The sequence below is a fragment of the Miniopterus schreibersii genome (genome assembly GCF_964146895.1).
Source record: "Miniopterus schreibersii genome assembly, chromosome: 14".
Lineage (NCBI taxonomy): Eukaryota > Metazoa > Chordata > Mammalia > Chiroptera > Miniopteridae > Miniopterus > Miniopterus schreibersii.
Genome location: NC_138114.1, coordinates 48,994,585 through 49,015,709, shown reverse-complemented (window position 1 = coordinate 49,015,709; position 21,125 = coordinate 48,994,585). Strand labels below are relative to the sequence as shown.

General features: G+C 47.0%; 2 protein-coding genes across 6 annotated transcripts in view; one reads left to right on the top strand and one right to left on the bottom strand.

Moving 5' to 3' along the window:
* Positions 1-86: 86 nt before the first annotated feature.
* Positions 87-20,195, bottom strand: ENO4 (enolase 4). 4 transcript variants are annotated; one of them, XM_081158757.1, is made up of 15 exons: positions 19,964-20,195; positions 18,514-18,642; positions 17,557-17,747; positions 15,578-15,729; positions 13,549-13,718; positions 13,325-13,456; positions 12,026-12,079; positions 10,470-10,526; positions 8,907-9,074; positions 6,639-6,764; positions 5,128-5,323; positions 3,458-3,525; positions 2,860-2,977; positions 980-1,109; positions 229-318 (listed from the first exon to the last, which is right to left on the bottom strand). In XM_081158757.1, exons 1-14 carry the CDS (start codon positions 20,126-20,128, stop codon positions 982-984), a joined length of 1,854 nt encoding a protein of 617 aa, XP_081014883.1. In that variant the 5' UTR covers positions 20,129-20,195; the 3' UTR covers positions 229-318; positions 980-981. The 4 variants fall into 4 exon arrangements, with proteins under 4 accessions (XP_081014882.1, XP_081014885.1, XP_081014883.1 ...); XM_081158756.1 differs by having other exon boundaries at positions 87-1,109; XM_081158759.1 differs by lacking the exon at positions 19,964-20,195 and adding an exon at positions 19,721-19,883 and having other exon boundaries at positions 87-1,109.
* HSPA12A (heat shock protein family A (Hsp70) member 12A) overlaps positions 19,915-21,125 on the top strand; it is a 110,538-nt gene continuing 109,327 nt past the window's right edge. The window contains exon 1 of one of the 2 annotated variants that reach the window (XM_081158754.1): positions 19,915-20,129. In XM_081158754.1, the coding sequence (XP_081014880.1) occupies positions 20,127-20,129 (3 nt within the window). In that variant the 5' untranslated portion in view covers positions 19,915-20,126. The remainder of the gene's footprint in view (positions 20,130-21,125) is intronic. The other variant, XM_081158752.1, reaches the window with a different exon arrangement.

The window sequence follows — 21,125 nt, the reverse complement described above, 5'->3', positions numbered from 1 at the left end:
TACATTTCCCCGTTAAGGCTCTTCAAGAGGAGAGGTCCTCAGTGTGTTTAGTAAAAGCATATAGAATATACCAGAAATCTTAATTTAGCCAACTCTCCCACAGGTCAGTGTACAGCAATTTATATAATTTTGGGGTAAAGCAAGTGATAACTTTTAACAGAGCATCTAAACGGCACAAAGTGGGTGGCGTTACTGGGTCTGTGGGTGTGTGACTGGGTGAGGCCACCTCGTCCCTCCTCTGCTGCAGCCCCGAGGCTGGCTTACGGGAGGCGGTTCAGGCCACCTGCGTGTTGCTTGTCTTCAGTCACCTGCCACGTTCTGTAATGTAAACCGCTGCGCATTAGTTCCTCGAGAACAGTTACCCATCCAAGCGTGTTTACTCACGTACACGAGTTCTTATTCCGCGGGTAGAAGGGGACTCCAAGGGTATAAATAATAGAAGGAGAACGAACACGCAGACAGAAGGGGACCGGGCAAGGGGCGTGAGGGCAGGAAAGTACGAGGACGCCGCGTGGCCGCGACAGCCGCGAAGCTCGTGCTTCCGCGCGAGGCCGGCACGGAACTGCCAGTGCTCCCTGGGTACGCACGGACGCACCTGTTCCCGCACAGAGCGCTCCGTGTGAGAGGTTTTTGTTTTCAGAGATGGTTTCCTGTGTAAACTGTGAGGTGCTGGAACTGTCGCAACAAAAGTACCAGACTCTCCCCCCGGGCCATCGCCCCGCCCCAGTGGACGGGAGAGGGGTGCACAGCATCTCCACGGAAATGTGGCGGCTTAACACGAGCTCACAGGCACGATTTCAGGCGGAACACTGTGTGCGTTTCCCCAAATGGTAACAGGAGACATGAAAGGAAGGACAGGAGCACTCGGGTAGTGACGCGTTAGAGCGAAGCCAGCATCGGAGACACACCAGTCCCCCAGGCTCATAACACGGACGTGGCCGTACGGCGGGGCGTGTCGGCCCGTCCAGAAGATGCTCACGCTTAGGCTGATGCCTCCACAACTTCTGTGGGGAAGATGGGCTCCGGGGGCTCGGGCAGCTCCCCAGCCAGGGCCGCCGCGGCCTCGTCTTCCTCGTTCAGATTAGAAAAGGTGAGTTCTTCGTTGAGACCTGTTAAAAACAACAACAATAATGTTTACTGTCTAACCCAGTGGTGCCGATTTCTGATGTTGTTTGATTCAAAGGAGATCGTCCTCAGAAGTGTGCAGAGGTGTCATGTCACCATCAGAAAGGATTCTGGAGCCATTTAAAATCGGGCCTGTTTGGGTTATACATTGACTGTGCAGCACACTTGCTTTTCTCAGTCTGCACTGTACCCTCAGCCAGCCTCCTGGAACATTTGATGTGCAGTGGACTCTGGGCAGTGGCTCAGCAGAAAAGGCTACGAGGAAGAAGAGAAATTAGAGCGAAGGCCAGTACTGTACCTGAGTGCACACCATTGCCAACTAACACCCAGGGTAACTGAGTGCAGACTTAGGCTATTCTGTCAGGTCCATGTGGGCAGCGACAGTTTTATTAGCTGAGCTTTCGCCGAGATTTCCTGCTCAGTCTCTCGGTGGAGAGATTTGTTTTCCAGTTTTTGGTCCCCTTAACATTTACTGACCACTGCCAATGCCAGAGAAATTTCTCAATCTGTTAATCCATTCCAGAATGCTCGGGGCCTGCACTGTCACCAGGGAGGGACTGGTCCCCAGTCACTAGAGTCCTGAATAGCTGTTTCCCTTGTGGTGGGTCTGGCTGGAAATGTGAGAAGTCATTTAAGGAACCTACATCAGTAGGACATAAAAGCAGTCAGGCACCAGGGAGGAAGAATATGATGTCACCTGGTAAGAAACAAGCCTTGTGTCACACACTAAACCACACAAAGTAGCTTGACTCCCCTGATGGCGACTCAGAATTGGTCTCCCAATTACATCTTTATTGTCCATGAATCTTAGGGTGTGTTTCAAGATCATGACATATGTTAAGCATGACAAATTTCTAATCACAATTTCTATCGGTTTATTTTTTTCCTCTTTAATGCACATATTGAGTCATACAGTAGGACCGTGTGCTTGCTTTCACTGGTGTGCTCCCCAGGACGTTCTATAATACATCTGTCTCCTTTAGATTTCATTTATAGCATCCAAGAAAATTTCACGTTTTAATTGTCAGCACTATTCAAATAAGAATACTGTTTTTCAGTGTATCAATTCATTTATTCTATCTTAAAGTACAAAATAGCTTTAGAATTACAAAGGCAATAACTATTGGTTTCTTTGAATGTCTCTGTGCTACAGATGTACTTTTGGCCTTCACCGTCAGTAATGTAAAAAGTAAAATCGCCTATCTGGGGTGTTTCTCTCCAGCTAGCCAGTACATGGGGTGATTCGACCCATGCAGATTTACAAAGGTTTGACGTCATAAGTGATTGGTTCATTTCTCTTGAGACCACAGCCTTCCCAAAGTACAACGTTAAAATTAACACACTGACTACTTGTCTTAAGTAAAATGAGTGGCTCCCAGGAGCCATCAGGAAAAATCTGCCTTTAACTTTCATGGGCTCTGCGGAGAAACCTCAGCAATAATTTGGACCATAACAAAAGGTAGGCTTGGAGATTCCAATCAATTAATTCTGTTGAAAAGCATCACGCATCCTGTTTATCAAGAAGAGCAGCGAGGGTTTTAAACATTCAGGTTAATAGATAATCCATTAAGAAAACAATTCCCATTGTGGCAAATGCCATCCTCGTTTGTGGGCACTTATTTATGGGCTTTGGAGTCCCCTGGCCTCCTGCTGCTGGACCTCTATTCGCCCTCTGCCCACCTTTGTTCTCTGGTTCACGGCTACGTGAAAACAAAGCAAGGAAGCAGCACGTACCCAGTGTTCCGCTCTGGACAAGTTCTTCCTCTACAGTGAACACACGGTTGTACTTCGTCACCCGTTCGCCGCGAGAAAGACCTCCCAACTTGATAAACCGGACGCCCAGTCCGACGGCCTTAAGGGGGGAAAACAGCTTCTTTTAAATGGAGGAGACATTTTGCTAAAAGGACACTGTCCCTGTGTGCTGTTCCGGGGTTTGTCTTCTGACCTCGTTTTTTATCTTGATAAGGAGGCTGTAAAGTGAGGGTGTCAGACAGTAAAGAGAGTGTGATTGCACCGACACTTCACTGGGCGTGCGGACGTGCCGGCTTCACCAAAGCACATCTGGCCTTTCTCCTTCGTTGTAGGAGGTGAGGCCAGGCGCACCCCCAGGCACTGCAGTGTGTTCATCATCTTTCCCAGGGCTTCCATTTTCCTCCTCTGTAAAAGGTCCATGGTTAGCTCTTCACCAAAGGGAGCTGTCTGGGAGGGAGCAAGTCTATTTCATAAAGGTCACAGGACTGCCTCCGCCAAAGCCCGCATTTCTCTGAAATACCAGTTCGTGCTAAAAGCAGTGTTTTGGCAATTCTGCAACTGACCGGCCTTCAGTACTCACCAGATCGACAAGGCTGTCATCCGATGACTCCCCTTCTGTGCTTCCGAAGACAGCAACGCGCCTCTTACCTGTAGGCAGAGAAGTTCCTTTCAGTTTTCCACGGTACAGAAACAGTTAGCATATGCATGAGGCTCTGAGATCAACATTTAACAATTTCCAGAGGTTTAAAACTTTCCTGTGATGACACAATTACTTGAGCACCTAAGAATTCTAACCCAAATACTTGCATTTTTTATTCCCCTGGTTTTATCTGTTCACCCCTTTCTAGTAGCTTAGATGCTAAATACTAAGTGAATGCTACATTTTGTCAAATTTAAAATACTATAAATTGTAAGATTCACCATTATTACCACTAAAGGGGTAAATGCTCAGGTTACATTGACACATTTCTGTGACCACAGCTGTAAGCCATGATTCAGTTTCGTTTGTGTTCAATGTAGAAAAATGCACCTTTGAGTCAGTGCACGGTAAGTGCAAGGTTATCACATGGGGAGTTGATGTGCCTAAGTAATGGGTTTCACAACTCATTGTGTAGAATTTTACCCAAAGGAGCCTGCCATTCTGAATGTTTACTTATTAGAAGAGCAGCACTGACAGTATTTAATCATTTGAGAATCTCAAAACCCCTTGAAATTTACCAAAGTCTGCAAGGAGTGTGAGCCCAAGTTCTTCCTACAGTGACAGTGTTTGTGTTTTAGAGGCAGGAGCCACAGCAGCGATCTGAAGTAACAGAATGACTGCTGGGTGATGGGCCCTGGACTGGGCCAGCCTGCAGGCCAGGGGACTAGGAGCATTTCATTCCACCCTCTGGTACCAGCCCAGGCCCCTGGCTGCCAGTCCCAGGCTAAGTCCAGCTCCAGGTCTGAGACTAGCCTTCTGCCTAGTTTCTGATATTTGTTTCAGGCACTGTGCATAAGTGGCCAAGACTCCCGTGAACTCATGGGGGTTACAGTCTAGTGGGAGATACCAGGCATGAAATAATTGTACAAATAATTGTGGTCAGTACTACAAAGAGAAAATATAAGCTGCTATGAGAAAGGTTCAGAGCAACCAGTTAGGGGTGGAAGAAGTCAGGGAAGGCATATACAGGGTGGGCCAAAAGTAGGCTTACAGTTGTTCGTATGGAAAACAATACAGTAATTAATAAATAATGATACAAGAATAAGCTCTGTTTTGCATAATCACAACTGTAAACCTACTTTTGCCCCACCCTATATATCTGGAGAGGTGTCATTTAAGGGAAGAAGACCTGAAGGATCAGGAGTCAGCCAAGTAACAGTACAGGGCAAAGCATTCTAGGCTGAAGGAAGAGCATGTGGAAAGACCTCAAGGTGGTAAAGAGTCTGAAACTTTTGAGGAAGTAAAAAAAGACCCAATGTGGGCGAGTGGGATGACTATCCTGCCATGTGCAGCTGGTAGGGCGGTGGCCTTGGCCACACCTCTGTGGTGGCCCTCACTAATGGGGATGACCCCCAAACTGCGGCTGATAGGGAACAACGCAGAGTGAGTAAGCTGCGTTTTATTTTCCGGCACCAGCTCTCTCATAGGTGGTGGGACTTTTTTTTCTTCCAACGTTTCTTCCATGCTTTTTATTACCCACCGTCCTGCATATTGGGCTTCTTGTATAACCAAGTTCATTTTGAGTCTTTCCGAGCTCTACTTTTACTCACTGTCAATGAGGTTGGTTATTTCCACCAAGTCACACATTGTGGTTTGGTTTGTGTGTTTTATGACCAGCCCGCTGGACTTGGGGGTGCTGATATTTCCTTCCTGCAGAAGTCTAGAGATGCTTTTGGAGGCACTTCCTGCAATTGTGTAACACCTGGAACCAAGAGCGTTATAGAGGCTGTCCCACTGTTCAGAGTCCTGGGTGAATATTGAAGAATTGACCGTTATAAGGTATTGAACACAGTCACAAACAGCAGGAGTCATATAGCACATCATCAGAGTTGTATGCTTTTCTGCGATAACACAGTTTTCTCTCACATCTGCAGCTGAATGTTGCCTGGACTGCAGCCACACAGATTAACAAGCTTGGGACAGAAACTTACAGTGATTAAACTGGGGCTTAAAGATCTAGTGAGTACAATGTTTGTACGCATTAGATGCTGTTCCCCACGCTGATTCTGAGTCTTCAGAGCCAGGCTTTCCTTACCCACTGTGTTATCTGCAGTGTTGCTAAGGATGGGCTGGTGAGAAGATTTTGCTCTTCTTTCGGGTAAACAGACAACTGAAAGAAATGAGTCTGAAAGGCCTCTAGGCCCTCATTCTCAACACCCCTGTTTTTTACTAGTGACACCACTATATGAAAGGAAATGTTTACTATTAAAAAAATAACATTCAAAGTCTTCCCCACCATTGTACCAGATTTCAGCCTGTCTCCTTAGAACAGATCATATAGGTGCATCTCATCACACTAAAGGGAGCTGCAGTTAGAGCCTCAGGTTGAGCACAGAAGACAGGTCTGGCGATAAAGCACTGAGCTCAGTCTATGTCTCCCGCGAGTGCCGGGATGGAGCTGAGGCTGTGAAAGGGAAGGTGGGACTGAGAGACCCTGGGGCTCCCAACCACATCCAGACTCCTCTTGTTCCCCCAGTTTAAAACCTTGAGTTATCTCAGAGGGTATCCGTTCAGTCTGTCTAATGGCTCTCAAATTCATAAAATCAAGAATTTCAGTTTTGCTGTTGAAATGGGTTAGGAAGAGAGGGGTCCTTCTGTGGCATGTAAACAACCCTCATTAGGTGCATTAGCCCTAACAGGTTTTAAAAAACTCAGTATTGCAAACCTTTTAAAAATACGGCTTTGTTACTTCTCTGCATACATAGTAACTGGATTTAGGTTAAAAAACATTTGGCCTAGTTGAAGGCCTGTTTCCCTGAGCACCTGACAATGAGACATGATTAACCTGTTGAAGCACCAGCTAGCTGGCTTGGCTTCCATCTGCTAAGTTGCCGGTACACATACAGATACTCCCAAAGGCTTGGGAAGGCCTGTTCCATTCTGCAGACGGGCTCACTCCTAGGCAACTGCGTCTCTGCTATTCACTTCCTTAGCAAGTGCCTTTCTCACAAATGCCGAAAGAAAGCAACTCAGCCCAGCCCAAATTCCAACACGTTTCGGATGACAGAGTGAGATTTTTTAGTCTGTGCTTTATTGTAAAATTCAAGGTGAATCCTGTTACCTCTTTCCTGAAAGGATCAATTAAGGCAATAATTGCAGGGAACTTGTTGACCAGATCCACATACAGGTCAACCATCTCAGCCGCAGTTTTGTACGTTCCCATCACCACTTCATACTTCCCTTTACTCTGGTAAACAGAAGGAAGAGATTAGAGGGTAAACGCCAGCTTTCTCAAACATTAAAAATGGGGCTCAAATACATTTCCATTCATTTCACATAAAAGATTATAAACAGATTCTTTTCAGGCCCTATTCACATAAGAAATGCACGCATTTTACTTTTAACATCTGTTACATATGTTGGGTTGGGAAATCAAGTCACCAACCCCTCTGACGCCCATGGAGCTCTTCCCACTGGCTTCGGATGAAGCCTTGTGTACAAAAGAACTGAGAAAAGTGTGTGTGTGGGGGGCGGGGGGCTGGGGATAATTTCTGCCTTAGGTTTATTATGCGGAGCCAGATACCTGGCTGCATAGGGAGATGGGCAATAACATAAGTTCATAAAACAAACCGTAGCCATGCAGACCTGCCCACTCGATAGAACCCACCATCTTTCAACTTACAATGAACAAACGGCTTATTCTACTGGGAATGCTCTGAAATTTGAAAGCAGATCTGAGCTTTTGAGATACTAACAGCCAGTATGGAAAGTAAAGTGATAATGTGAAGGCGCTGCTTTCTCAGGGGGCATGCAGGTTCTAGTAGTGACAGTACTGTCTAGAAAGTGGAATTCTGGTGCAACCCCATTCACCTGAAGGCTGGCAAGCCCCCAGGTCACTAGCTATAGAAATAAGCAGGGCTACGGGATCTAGTGTCGTCTCGGCAAAACACAGCACCTTTCCTTCCAAGTCTGTTCAGGCGTGGCACTGGGGGCACTGAGGCACCTGGGAGAGCTGGAAGGGAACAGAATGACTGGTTTGCTAATGACTTCCTGCTGCTGTTGCTGAATGAATAGATTCCACTGGAATTAGGCTCTTAAGAAACCCATAATTGGAAGGATTTCATACCTTTTTCACATTAAACAGCATCAAGAACTTTTAGTTTCTATACTTTAAGGCTCTAAAATCCTATCTTGTCAGTAAGGAAATGCTAATGGTTTTGAACTAGTATTGTTGTAATAATTATCTGATACCAAGCTAATGTATTTTACTGAATATAAGCAATAAATACCCATTCAAGTTAATGCTAGGAGTCGGTATAGTCATAGTTCTTGGTACACGTTGCTGATGAAAACATGCAATTATTTTCCTTAATGCTATGCCTAGGAACCAATCATCATGTGAGGAATAGGAAACTACATTAAACATTCCTTTATGTGCTTAGTGTTTTTAGAAAAGTAAGAACTTTTAGAACCCAGCTGAAACTTAGGGTTCCTGTATACTGTTCACATTTTCCTTTGAAGTTAGAAGTTAGAATGGGAAACCAAAGTGAAATTCTGCTCGGTCATATCCCCTGACTTTGACATTAATTACCCAGTCACCATAAATGCACATCAGTGTACTGGGCACTTTATAAAATCTAGACTCAGCATTTATGTATTTGAAAATGAGGAGTACGTGTATAAAACAGACAACTTGTAGTAGCTTTCCTAATGTAACAATTTCCCACTTTTAAAGGTTAATTGCTGATGCAATATCCTGAGGAAGCGAGGGCTACAAAAGTCTTAAATAAAACTTGTTTTCTATTCTTTCTTTTTAAGATAGCTTCTTAGGTGAAGTTTCACTGCTAAAGATCTGTCCTAACCCAGGCTATGGATAACACTGTGATGTGCTTAACGGGATATATTCTCCATAAACTTCAATAACTTGTAGGCATTTTTATATTTAAAAAGTGAGCCACAGTACAAACTCTAGAAGGGTTTGTCAAGTCACAGTTAAAACGGATTCACTTTTTACGCCTGACAAATTCAGCATTTACCAACCAAGTAATTATACTCAGCAAAACATACCAGTCTGTGAAATTATGCTTCAATGGCACTCATGATTGCAATGTAAGCAACCCATTCTAGTCACTTGTATTACAGAATTTCTATAAATACTTATGATTTTTTCTGTTAATTTTAAAAATTATGTATATGGTTATATTATCCTCTTGTCATTAGCTAACTTCGCTTTCTCAACTCCATTTATATTTGGACTCCTCCCCCCCCCCAAATTAACAACAAAAAATAGTATCTGTTTGGAAAATATACAGATAAGCTCTTCTTTTGAGTTCTAATTTAAAATAATGGGACTTCAACAAAAAGTAAATGTTCTGGAGAAGACACTCACATAGTCCATCAGTTCATGTGCAGCACAGTTGATGGCCAGATGCAGATTTGTTCCCAGTTCTAGGCCCAGGTTCGCACAGATTCCTTGTATCAGGAGCAGGGGCTGCTCTATGGTGTCATAAGTAATAGTTAAACAGCCGAGATGGGACATCTTGCCAGTGATCAGCTGCTGTAAGACCAAAGGGAAATGATGCGTGTAAACACAGCACATTACTGTTCTTGGAGTTTCCTGTGTTAGGCACATTGTATAACCAGACACGACTCTCCAAAGAGGTGCTCCTCTGATGCCTGGTTAATCCTATGTCTAGGTCCCACTCATCTGTGCGACCTCTGAGCATATAGTTGCCCTGCAGTATCTGGGAATAATTCTCTTACTTTATTTTACTTGCCAAGGTTTTCAAGTGTGGCATGGAAAACACACTTTTCTGTCTTCAGTGTGCCCATGTTCTCTACATTGGCTCTGCCCTTATACATAGGCTCACCTGAGTCACCACCACCAGGCTGGTGAGTCTCTGGGCTGTCCCTGTAAATGTCTGTCCTGCCTGTCCCTAACTCTGCCCTCTTCCTCCAACCTGCTCTCTCCTGTGTCCCTCTGCCCTTTAGTAGAAGAAACTGTTAAAACTTACAACTGCAGCCCCCCTTCAGGACTGGAGGCTTCAGCTAAGAGGATGCAGCCCTGAGGGTGGATTTCAGTGGAAGAAGATTTGAGGAGTCAAAGAACCGCAGAGAAAGGCAGTCACATGCTTCTCTTGCAAGGTCAGCCTTGATGTGCCCTTGTGATAAATTGCCACTATGCAATTATAATGTAAGTCAAAGCAGTACCAATAATTTTGAGGGCTTAAGGGTGTGTGTACCAAACTCAAGAGCAAACATGAACCTAGGTATAAATATCCCCTTTTTACTGGCCATAGCACTAATTAATTATAAGAACCATACAACATTTTTAACATCAGCAAGAGGAAACTTCTATTCGACAAAGGAATAGTAGGGGAAAATTTTTGTGTTCAGAGCACCCACAGTCACCAAAGTGGACCGACTGATCAAGTTCAGCTTGTCTCCCAAGGCCCTTTCAGTTTTCACAAGGACTGTGTGCCTCTCCTGGCAAAATCAGATCTGGTAATGTGTCACCGGAAATGGCACCTCAGTGCCTTTGGGGACCAGATGTAAGGAGTGACTGTCTTTCTGTGCCTTTCTCTCTCTCTTTGGTAGTAGTAAAATTAAAATCTAAACCATCCTATATGCCCTTCATCTAGTTAGCAGAGAGATCCAACTTCCCCAACACTTTACCTGTAGGCTTTCAAATGTAATCCCATTACCCATAGATGCTTTCAGAGATTTCAGTTGGCCAGACAACTGACAACCGGTAGAGAAGGCCTAGCAGCGTGTTGTGAGAAAGGCAAGGGCAGAGTGACATTCCAGCTCTGGAGCTGCCCGGTTTAGTGCTCTGGGAGCAGCATCTGCACTTGCATCAGCCCTGGCCCTGAAGCAAAATGACTACGGGCGAGACAAAGGGGCGGGGACATGAATGAATTGTCACAAGTGCGGTAAACAAACATGTACGTACTTGGCCTCTTTTGCCTCCATTATGCCCTTTCTTCGCCTCTGCTTTGGGAGGAGGGGGCTGTGGGACAGAAGATAGACACACATCACTTGGAATTTTCAAACATGTCTGTGGGCAGCAAGCGCCGCTCAGGTCCTCTGGCCTCTCCCTGCTCTGGAGCCTGGCCAGTCACACTGTGAATCACACACACACACGGGTCACGCCAGCCACCCCCTGCTTTGATAAACCCAAAGCTATTTCTCAAGTTCAGGCACATGTTCCCAATATTTCTTCCCTGCCTTCTGCCTCCAATTGGGGCATGTATGTACATGCTCATGCATTTCTACTCATAAAAATGAATTCCCCTCCTTGCCCTTAAGGAATAAGACCACTGAGGGATTTGCTTTCATAGGCCCAGTATATTGTTTTGAATATGAATATTCTCAGAGTACAAGCACTTTCTCCTGCAGGGTGGATTCAACTTTTGGAAACAGCCAAAGGTCATTAAGTCTGGTGACTCTGGTGTGGGTAAAGTCAGTTGAGAATAAAAGCAAAAATATTTCCCAAAGAAACATTCCCACAATTTGGGAGTTTCCTGTATTGATAAGGATGCACTTTTATGTCCAGCATTTATTGGCTCTATAAGCTGGGTCATGTTTGTCAAGAATCAGCATGGTTCACACTCAAGTATGTGCAAATACTCTGGGCATGTTGCTTGTATCCAACTCATTTACTCCTCACAATCTCCCCATGTGATGAGTACTTATACTCACTTTATAGATGAGGAACCTGAGGCAGAGAGGTTATGTAACTGAAGTTAAGGTCACACAGCTGATCAGGGGCAAAGCAGAGTGCAAGGTCAGGGTTAACTTGTCCAAACCTGAGTCTCTGCAGGCTGGCCACCCATAAAGAAGGTGGCCTCCTGAAAAGTGCCACAGACACTCCAGGCTGGTGCTTCACATAATTCTGATCAACTGTATGGCTTGTCCCCCCATCACTACAGGGGAGGGGCTGGTGCTGGGAAGATAGTATTGGAGCCAAAGTGCCTTCAAGTCAAACTGCTATTGTGTCTCAGCTTCCGTCCTGCAGGGGGAAGGGCTAGTGCTTCCAAAAGCCCCACTCTAAACAAATGTGGGATCCTGGGACAGCCAGTGACTCACACAGCTGTCATCCTGCCTCTGTGACCTTCCCCTCGAGGGCTTCTTGGCCAAGGGCACTCGTTTGCCCAACACAGGGATGCTAAGCAGACACAAGAGTCTGTGCCTTAACCGCTATTCCAAATTACCTCTCACATCATAGGGGCCAAATCCTTCCTTTCTCTCTGAATCCTGAGGATGGCCTTAGCATAGAGCTAGCTGCCTCGGATATCAAAATGAGATTGTTAAGCACCATTATAAGCTGGATCCACAGCCAATGAGGGGACGTATAAGCTTGGCTCATACAGGAAACCCAAAGCAAATTAATGCATTTTCCATATCAATAACACTGCTGATTTAATTCCACAGCCAACAAATTATAACTTGGGCACTAGAAGTTATATACATGTCAGTAACCAGATACCATAGATTCTCTTTACCTACCATTTCAATTGTTTTGTTAATTTGTTTCTGAATTTCCATAAGCATCTCCACACCCTGTAAGTAGAATAAACACAATCATCCACAACTGCAGTCTAGAAGTTTTAAATATAAAAATTTACACCGCACGTGGCTATTTCTAACTCAGAATATTTGTAGGGTCCCTGACAAGGTCTATACAATCAGAAAATTAAATGTTAATCGTCAGCCCTCAGTTTTCATTTGGCCAAACATGAATGAGAGGCTCCTCTTCCTCGGGACCCCCTCCATTGTTCAGAACTGGCCACTTCAGTTGGCTCCATTCTACTGCACAGTCTCCTGACAGACCCTCTTGCAGTACAGGTCTCAGGTCACGAAGGGATTCTGCATGATAGTGTTTGAATTAGCATAAACTAAAAAAGTGGAAAAGTGTATTCTGATGACAGTAGGATCTGCATATGAAGACAGAGAAAGAACTGCGTGCCCAGTGCTCTGTTACCCACACAGCACAGCAGATCACTTCAGGAGAGATCCGGATGCCAGGATCTGAACTTGATCTGGCAGGTTGTGAGCCAGAGATAAATCCTAACCTTTCACAATTGGTCAATTTGGAGGTAATGGTTATTCTTTTTAAAAAAGGATTCTTTATCACAAATCATCTTGAGATTTAAAAAATAATGGTTTTCACTGTATCACTCCATTATCAGAGGGGATGGAGCTTCCTGCTTTCTCTTAAAAGATCCCCTAGATAACGTGAGCACTGAGTTCTCCCTAATGCCTAGTTGGTAGAATACTTCACGAGGTTTTAAAGAAGGGTATCGACTCATTCAGGACACAAAGAACAATACAGACACTAGCACCCCACTAAGTAGTAAAAATGCAACTTAGGGTCCCTTCATTCCAAATTCCATAAATATGCACTAACCCTCTCTTACGTGCCCAGAAATCTGCCATCTCAGGCCCTGGAGTTCTAACCACAGAATAGGCTGCCAGGAAAGTGGCAGCTCCCTCTTGTTGCTGCTGGAGTGCGTGGACCTGTAAGTGAAGATATCTCAGCTCCCTCAGCAGGAACCCTCCAGCAGCATCAAGGCCAACAAAGTTACACACACATGGCTTCTCTGTGACGCACTGGCATGAGTCAGCTCTTAACGAACCAGAGATCTAAGGTGCTCTAAGTGTGTTCCCTTTTGTCCGAGGTCTTGCTTTCCTCCCATTTCCCTGATATGGAAACATTTGTTAAAATATTTCTTCTCATTTTGTATTTATTTCCCTCTGTCTTGGTGTATGTATTTTTTAGAAAAAGTTTGAGATAATATAAGGTACTTGTTTAGCCGATAATCCAGGATGGGGTATACAGATCAATTCTTTCATTAAATTCAGCTTCCCAGGCGACGACTTCCCACAGCTGACCAGAGATACCATTAGCAGAGGTATAGTTAGCTTTGCTGGCTGCTCCTGAAGTGGGGGGAAAGCAAGAGGAAACGAGACATGGTTCATTCATGCTGAGACAGCCAGGCTCCTCATGATGGTATATAACGGATACTGACCTGAGGGTGCTTCAGTGATGCGATTTTGACATACAAAGGGTTACTGCTCAGCATGGCACTGGTTTTGGCAATAGCCAGTGACACAGCCCCTATGGCCATGCTGCCACAGAGCACAGGCTCCACAGGTTCTGGAGCTGCAATGGGTTTCTCTGTAAGAGAACGCTTCATACCTGGAGGGGAAAGTATAAGATTCCTTTGTAGGAAGTTTGACTCCAAGAAAACTACTTTTTGATGCTTTACTTACAGATACAGCCCCAACATAAAGAAAGGTTGAACACTGAGACTGGGAATCACATATCTTCCACCTCGACCCCCAACAAGTGTTCTGTTTGCTTTCATATACCACTCCCTAATGCTTGAAGAATCCTTAGGCATGGGTTTTGCCTCCCTAAGAAATTTTTAGAACATCCAATTTGGGCAGATATTGTTATCCCACATTCACATATAACAAAACTAGGGCTTAGAGAGGTTTAAAGGTTTGTCCAGTATTGATCAGAAAGTGAATAAAGAGACGGTTCGGACAGTCTTTGAGTCCCAAACCCTTTGCTTTTCCTCTCTCCCACCACAGCTCTGGCACACCCAACCTGATGGTGAACATCTCTTCATGCACGTATCTAACTAGTTATCTTTCTCGCCAGCCCCCATCCAGCCCCCATCCAATGCCTTTTTCTTTTAGAAATGCCTTCCAGATCCCGCCATCCAGCCAGAATCCTTCTTCATCTTTCACTCCCATATGTTCTCAGCCACCCAGTCTGATCGGGTACCACGGAGTCTATCATCAGTCCTTAGTGTCCCTCCTGTCCTCCTCTTCCCCTCAGCTCCTGGCCTGAGTCAAGTAGGTGAGGGAAGTGGAATAAGCTGTAAGTGCCTAGCACGTAGTAAATGTTTAGCAAATTACTGTCCTCTCTAACTTCTTCCTTTCTCTTGTGTTCCGAGTTGGATCAGTCAGAAGCAACAGCCAAATGACTATCCATTGGTGGTCTCTACATGTAATTCGGCAGTGGCTGTCCTCACCCTCCCAAGAGATTGGCCTAACATAATTCTTTTGTCTAAGGGAAACTCTCCTGTCTGCCCCCCCTCCCCCCCCAGGCCTCAGCATCTGAATCTGTGATTGGTCCCTTTCTGGTCTGGTGCTTTCTCATTCAGTAGAACCCACATTTAGTGGGTATTTAGTTTGAACCAGGCATCATGCTAGGCACTGGCAGTGCTAAATTGAACAAGGCATGATTCATACCCTCAAAGAGCATGTTGTAGTTGGATAGACATAGAAAAAACTGTTACAATGCTAGCAGCAGCTCCAGAATTGACATGCTGGAGGAGCTGAGGTTAGCAGTCTGTTGGAAGGCATGGAGCAAAGGGCCATGATAACTTCGATTATTTGCTTTAAAATAGCAAACTTTTCCAAATAAATTTTTTATTAACATGTTACATAGGGCTAAGAAAATGTTGGTTATCTTTAAAATATGGAGTGGCTTCTTGATGAAGTAATGGAAATTTTGAGGGGCAGTTAAAGGTCCCCCATGCCACACCTTCCCTGTCTCCGGCACTGCCACCATTCAGTGCACTTAGTTTATCTCACAAAGAAATACAAATAAATGGCCCTGCCTGGTATGGCCCAGTTGGTTGGGGGTCATCCTGTACACCGAGAGGTCACGATTCGATTCCCAGTTGTGGTACATGTCCAGGTTGTGAGCTTGATCCCCAGTAGGGGGTATGTAGGAGGCAGCCGATCAATGTTTCTCTCACATATGTTTTTTTCTCTCTCCCTCCCTCTCCTTCCTCTCTCTCTAAAATCAATGAAAACATATTTAAAAATAAAAATGAGTGGATAGTGAGATGGGGTAAAACCCTGACAGCCCAACACAAAAGCTTCAAGCAAGGAAGTGGTGTGGAGGACCGATGGTGCCTGGTGGCAGCCCAGCCTAGGCCTATAGCGAAGAGATTCTAACTCAGCAAGGCCGTCCGAGCTTCAGCCTTTTTGTCTCACCTGTTTGTTACTAAAGGTTCTGCGAGACGATAAGCCACTGACCTAGCTTTTGTCCTTTCTTTTTTGATGGAGGTGGAGTAGGTGGTGGCGGCGGCACTATCAGAGATGGAAGTGTGGGCACTGTTGTGTCTTCCAGGCTCTTTTCCAATTCTTTTCTCTCCTTATCTTCTTGCACTTTATTTTCAAAGAATGTCCTTAATGGCAAGAAAATATGGCTGTAGAGTGGCATACTTTGGAATATCACTCGTAATTTTGGTCATGTTGTAGTGCTGACCCCAATATGTTTTAATAATTAATTCTGCCTTTTAGTGATGTAAGAACAATCAGCTTCAGTTTCCAAGGCCAAAATATGAAGATGCTGTTATGAAACTGTGTCCAAGAACTGAAATTAATTTTGGCTTGGAAGTAAATGCTTAAAGATTGCAGGTGCTTGTTTTAAAAAATTATTTGAGCTTTGTTTCTATTCGTAAAGTAAAATTTGAAGATGTAATATGATTAATGGCTATTGGATTTTCTTTTCCAATAAATGACCATCAGAAAAAAAATGAGTCAAGAATAGACAATGGAATATACAGCAATATGTGCAGGACTTCTTTTTTTGGAGGATGGGGCTTAAAATAAATAGTTAAAAAAACTTTGGGGAAATCTCACTTAGGTACATCTACATAAAATTTCAGTCGCCCAGAATTAAAAGAGGCTAAAAGGTTCTGTAGCAAAAAACAAAAAACAAGCCAACAAAGACATGGGAATCCAGTCTGAATTAGAGTTATTAATAATCCAGACGCTGGTGGGGCAGTGACGTTAAAATACTGAGAGAAATTAATTTTAAAGGAGAATTCTATACTCAGCTAAACTGTCAACCATGACAGCAAAGTGCTGACATTTTCACACACATAAGAACTCAAAAACTTTACATCCCTTTGTCATTCCTACTTTTAAAGGATGTAATCCTGCAGGTTAAGAAAGAGGAAGATATGGGACCCTGGCAATAAGAGAACAAGGAAGGGATGTCTTACGGCTTCTCTGTAGTGGGCCCAGAGAGGAACCAGCCAGGTGGGAGGTTTGCGGAGACAAAGCTCCAGGAAAAAAGTAGTGTATGGAATAAGAGGTATGTCTGAGATGTTGGGGGAACAAACTAAGGATGTGTTAATAGCAGAAAAGATACACACAAAAGAAGGAGTAGGTGCAATAGCATTCAGAAAACAAAAACTTCAAAAAAAGTGTTTACAAAGGTCACGATCCAACCATGAAGCAAACTGAAATGTAATGTTATGCACCATGAGGCAAGTGATGAAGGTTGGGGAAAGAGAATCCAGCTGACCGTCGTTTGGCCAAGAGGGTTGTGACACTGGACCTGCACAAAAGGAAAAGTAATGCTAACCTCTACTTCGTTGGGCACTGAACAGTACTCAACAAGCCCCAGTAAATAGTTGTGTGGTTTTCACATTTCAGCTTCAACCTATGGGCAGAGCATGGAAGACCTTGCTGTGTCTGGAGGACACAAAATAAGCATCACCCATTCATTGTGACTATAGAAAAGCCTATGGTACGTTTGATGAGGGCATATGAGGAGGTGGGGAGAGGGAGGGAACATCATCTCCATTCTTAATTCTATTCCTGAGAAACTTGTTACTGAATCCTAAGGAAGTTCTATGCATGAAAAGAGGTTGAAAGTCCTTATGTAGCCTTACACAGTAAAATTTTAATAATGGTTTTCAGGAAAAAAACAAAATTTTATGCTAAATTGTGCTGCTTTTGCCTAGGCTTCTTAACTGACTAATCAACTGTCCTGTGGATATGACAGACCTGTTTTACTGGCAGGTGAAATGGAAAGAAAACAAATATAGGATGTCCCCCCAAAATGTATACACACACTTTGAATAATTATAAAGGCAGTGTTTATTAAAATACATTTCATTTTCAAAATTGAGCTGTTAGCTATTAAAGTGTGTATACATTTTTAGGGGGACACTCTGTGTATATTTATACTGCACACTTACATTTTGAAGTGGAAGATTTACCTGAGCACCTGGTCCACCTCAGCCTGGCTGGAGGGCACTAGGCCCCGAAGCTCCTGGGTGATGGTTTCATTGACCCACTGCACAGCGGTCCTGACGGCATCGGTCCTCTCTGCTTCCTCCGCTTCAGCCAGCTCGGGCACAGTGTTATCGTGGACTTCAAAGTGAGTCGCCATCACCACGGAACATATGTTCTGAAAATGACACATCTGTGTTCTGCATTTTCTCTCCCTCTCGCAGAAAATGGGAAATCAAGTGTATCCAGCTTTTAATGGGCATGATATTTTATCACTAATTTCAAAGGGAAAATGAGAAGATATAATTTTCCTGGAGGGATTTTTATAGTTCTTGAAATACTATGGAACCCAACCTCAGGGAACATTTGAGATTTTACCTTGTTAAAACCCCCTTAGAAAAACCTTACATTGAAGTTCATTTTTATCACTAGCTCTTCAATAAGTAGCTCAAAGTGTACAAACAGATTGAGTCATTATTTTCTGCTCAGAGACTGAAGAAAAATTGTTTCTAGCAACAAATATGTAGCAATTCAAATGATTATTAAAATTATGAAAGTGAATCTTTTTTTTTAATGTAGCTCGCTCTATATATCTCCAAATCTGTGTGAATCTAGATGCAAATATATCAATCTATAAGCCTATCTGTCGATTTCTGGAGCTCATCACATTAATAATGTCAGGTTTAAACCTATTTTTGCCCCATTTCCTTTCTCCATCTTGGATCATCTTCAAGTGAGCATGTCATGTCTGTACTGCGTAACACACATCATAAAGCCATCACGGTTGATTATGTGGTTCATGCTTTATGTACATGTCTGCTTACAAATCGTGTGTTGGTGTGTATTTCACAAACACTGAATTCCAACGCATTCCTTTTCCACGATGTGGACAACACGTGCAGTGGGGCCAGGACATAGCGAAGAACCCTTGGGCTGCCTTGTACCTTGGAGAAGTTTTGAATGGTGCAGAATATTTCCACTTGGAGGGCGGGAAGCCCCAGTCCATCCAGCACTTTCTTCCCCACCACTTTGCATATGGTGGGAGGCTTCGCAAGTTTAGAGAAGTAGTTTGCCTTCAACACAGAAAAACAATCAGGGCACCACATCTTCTTTACCTCTAAAGGGGCATTCACATTTACTCTAGTTTCTCATAAACCTGTCCCCAAGTGTGCCGCCCCCCCCCCCCACTAAGATTTGGATGGAGCCCGATGCTGAGTCTCGGGTAGGTGGGGTGATTTGTTTTTCAGACTCTCAGCAGAAACTCACATGCAATCCCTAATTCAAGGCCCCGTGTCACTGTTTAGCTGGCCCTCACCCATCACCCGTGCCCCTTGGGAAAATGTGAAGTTCACTGGGCCAGCTTATTTGTAAAACGGGAATCATAACTTTTACCTGGCAGGGTCCTAAAGCATTAAGTGAAATAACGTATACAGCACAGAGCACAAGGGGCCCAGCAAACACCTCCCCCATCCCATCCCCGGCTTAGAGGTCTGGGCAAGGACGGAGAAAAATAAACATTCCTCAAGCGCCCGCTGTCACCTGCCCCGCAGGACGTGCGTTCGCGCCCCGGGAACGCGTGGGCTCCTGGGGGGCACCCGCTCTGCCTGTGGTCACGGGGCCTCACCGTGGCGCGAGCTCCTCCCCGCGCTGCCTTCCGAGGGTAGGCGCCCCTTAGTGCACGTGGCCTGGCAGGGGGGGCGCGCCTGCCTTTGTTTCAAGTGCTCGTTATGCTTAAGGCTAAGTTTGAGGTTTGTGCCAGAAACCGCACTGGGCACAGAAACTGGGAGGGTGGCAGGACCCCCCGGAGCTCACGGTGCCTGCAGAGAGGGCCGCAGGGGCTGGGGCCGCGCCAGGACCGTCCGTCCAGGGGACAGCGGTCGAGGCTCCGATCTGAACTGGACGCCAGGGAGGAGCCGGCCAGGGAGGGACCGACATCCAGGCGGGCGCGAGGCCTCGTTAGAGTGAACCCTGGAGCAGCGGGCGCGGCTGGGAACGAGGCCGAGGCCGAGCTGCAGCGCCGCCCAGGCGTCCACCCCGAGCGGGGCCGAGCGCGCGCAGTTACTATCTGGCAACCAGAACAGCCGGAGCCGGCCAGGCCTGCGCGGAGGTGGCCGGGAAGCCTGCCGGGGCCCGGGCTGTGGCCGTAGCTACCAGTCCGCCCGGCGCCCAGCATCCTCTGGCTGCTGCCTGCCTCCACTTTCTTCCGCGCATCTCCTCCGCCCCAGGTTTGGGCGCCGCTCCTGCCTTTCATGGAGCCTCTCCGCGCCCCCTCGGTCGCCAACCCCCCGCGGCCGCCACGCGCACGCGCGACTCCGCGGCGCAGGCGCACGGCTTTGCCGCAGCGCAGGGCGGGGGAGGGGCGGGAGGGAAGAGGGTGCTGTCCCAGGTCCCTACCAGGTGCCCGTAGACGTCGGCAGGCTGGAGGTAGAAGGTGGCGTTGAGCAGCTCTTCCAGCCTGCGCGGGACGTCGTTCTCCCGGTAGTACTCCAGAGCCTGCTGCTTCAGCTTCTGCAGCTCCCTAGGGGGCCCACAGCCGCGGCGGCCGCCGACTTCCCCCATGGTAGGAGATGAAGGCTACAGCGGGGGTTAGCCTGGGGGCCCGAGAGCGTCCTCCCCGTCGCTAGGCAACGCAACGAGCGTAGACCCCCCGCCCCCCAGATCTCGCGAGGCTTCCGGTCCCGGGTTCCGCCGCGGCGGGAGCAGGGAAAGGCGCCTCGGCCCCTCTCCCAGATGCTCTCGGACTAGTTTGTACCTCGGCGTCGCTCGTCACCTTCCCCCGACGTGTTCCGGATGGCGAGAGCGTTAGCAATCTCAGGGGGCGCTCCGCGTGGAAGCGCGTTAGTCCCGGCTTCCAGCTGGGGGCTCGGGCCGGGGTGGCGCGGGGCCCCGAGGCCCTGGGACCCGGGCCATGGGCCTCCGCCGCCCCCACCCGCGTCGCTCCTCGGGTGGCGAGGGCACTCGCGCGGGCCTCTGCCTGGGGAGGGAGGGGGAGGGATGGGGAGGGATGGGGGAGCTCGGGCGGCTCTCCGGGCTGCGCAGGGCCCTGGCGCTCATTCATTCGGCCGATGCTGCGCTCCGGAGCCGAGCCGGGCCCGGGCTGGGCGTTCACGCGCGTCCTGCCCGCGGTCAGTGCGATGGAGTCAGTGGAAGGGGAAAGCGTGGGCCGGGAGGACGTGCGGTGCACCTTCAGGGGTGGTTTGTGGTTCAGAGGCGGGGGGGGGGGGGTACAGGCGAGGCCTGAGAAGGGGGGTGGAAGACGGTGCGTGGGCCGAGCACACCCCCCCCCCTTCGCTGGCTGCCCGCGTCCTGCCCTCTCGGTCCCAGCCACCTGCCCGGCTTCCCGGCCCCGCCGGCGTCCCTGCGATGCTGGGGCCTGTAGCGAGCGCCCTCTGCCCTCCGCCGGGCTGCACCGCGGGGGCGCACGGGGGGGCCCCCGCCCTGCCCTCGCCCGCTCGCGCTTCGGACCCGAGCAGGTCACGGAAGCCGGCGGGCCTTTGCCGCCCTTGGCTCGTCTGGGAAGCCCGTCTCCCCTCCCGCCCTGCCGGGTCCACCGGGC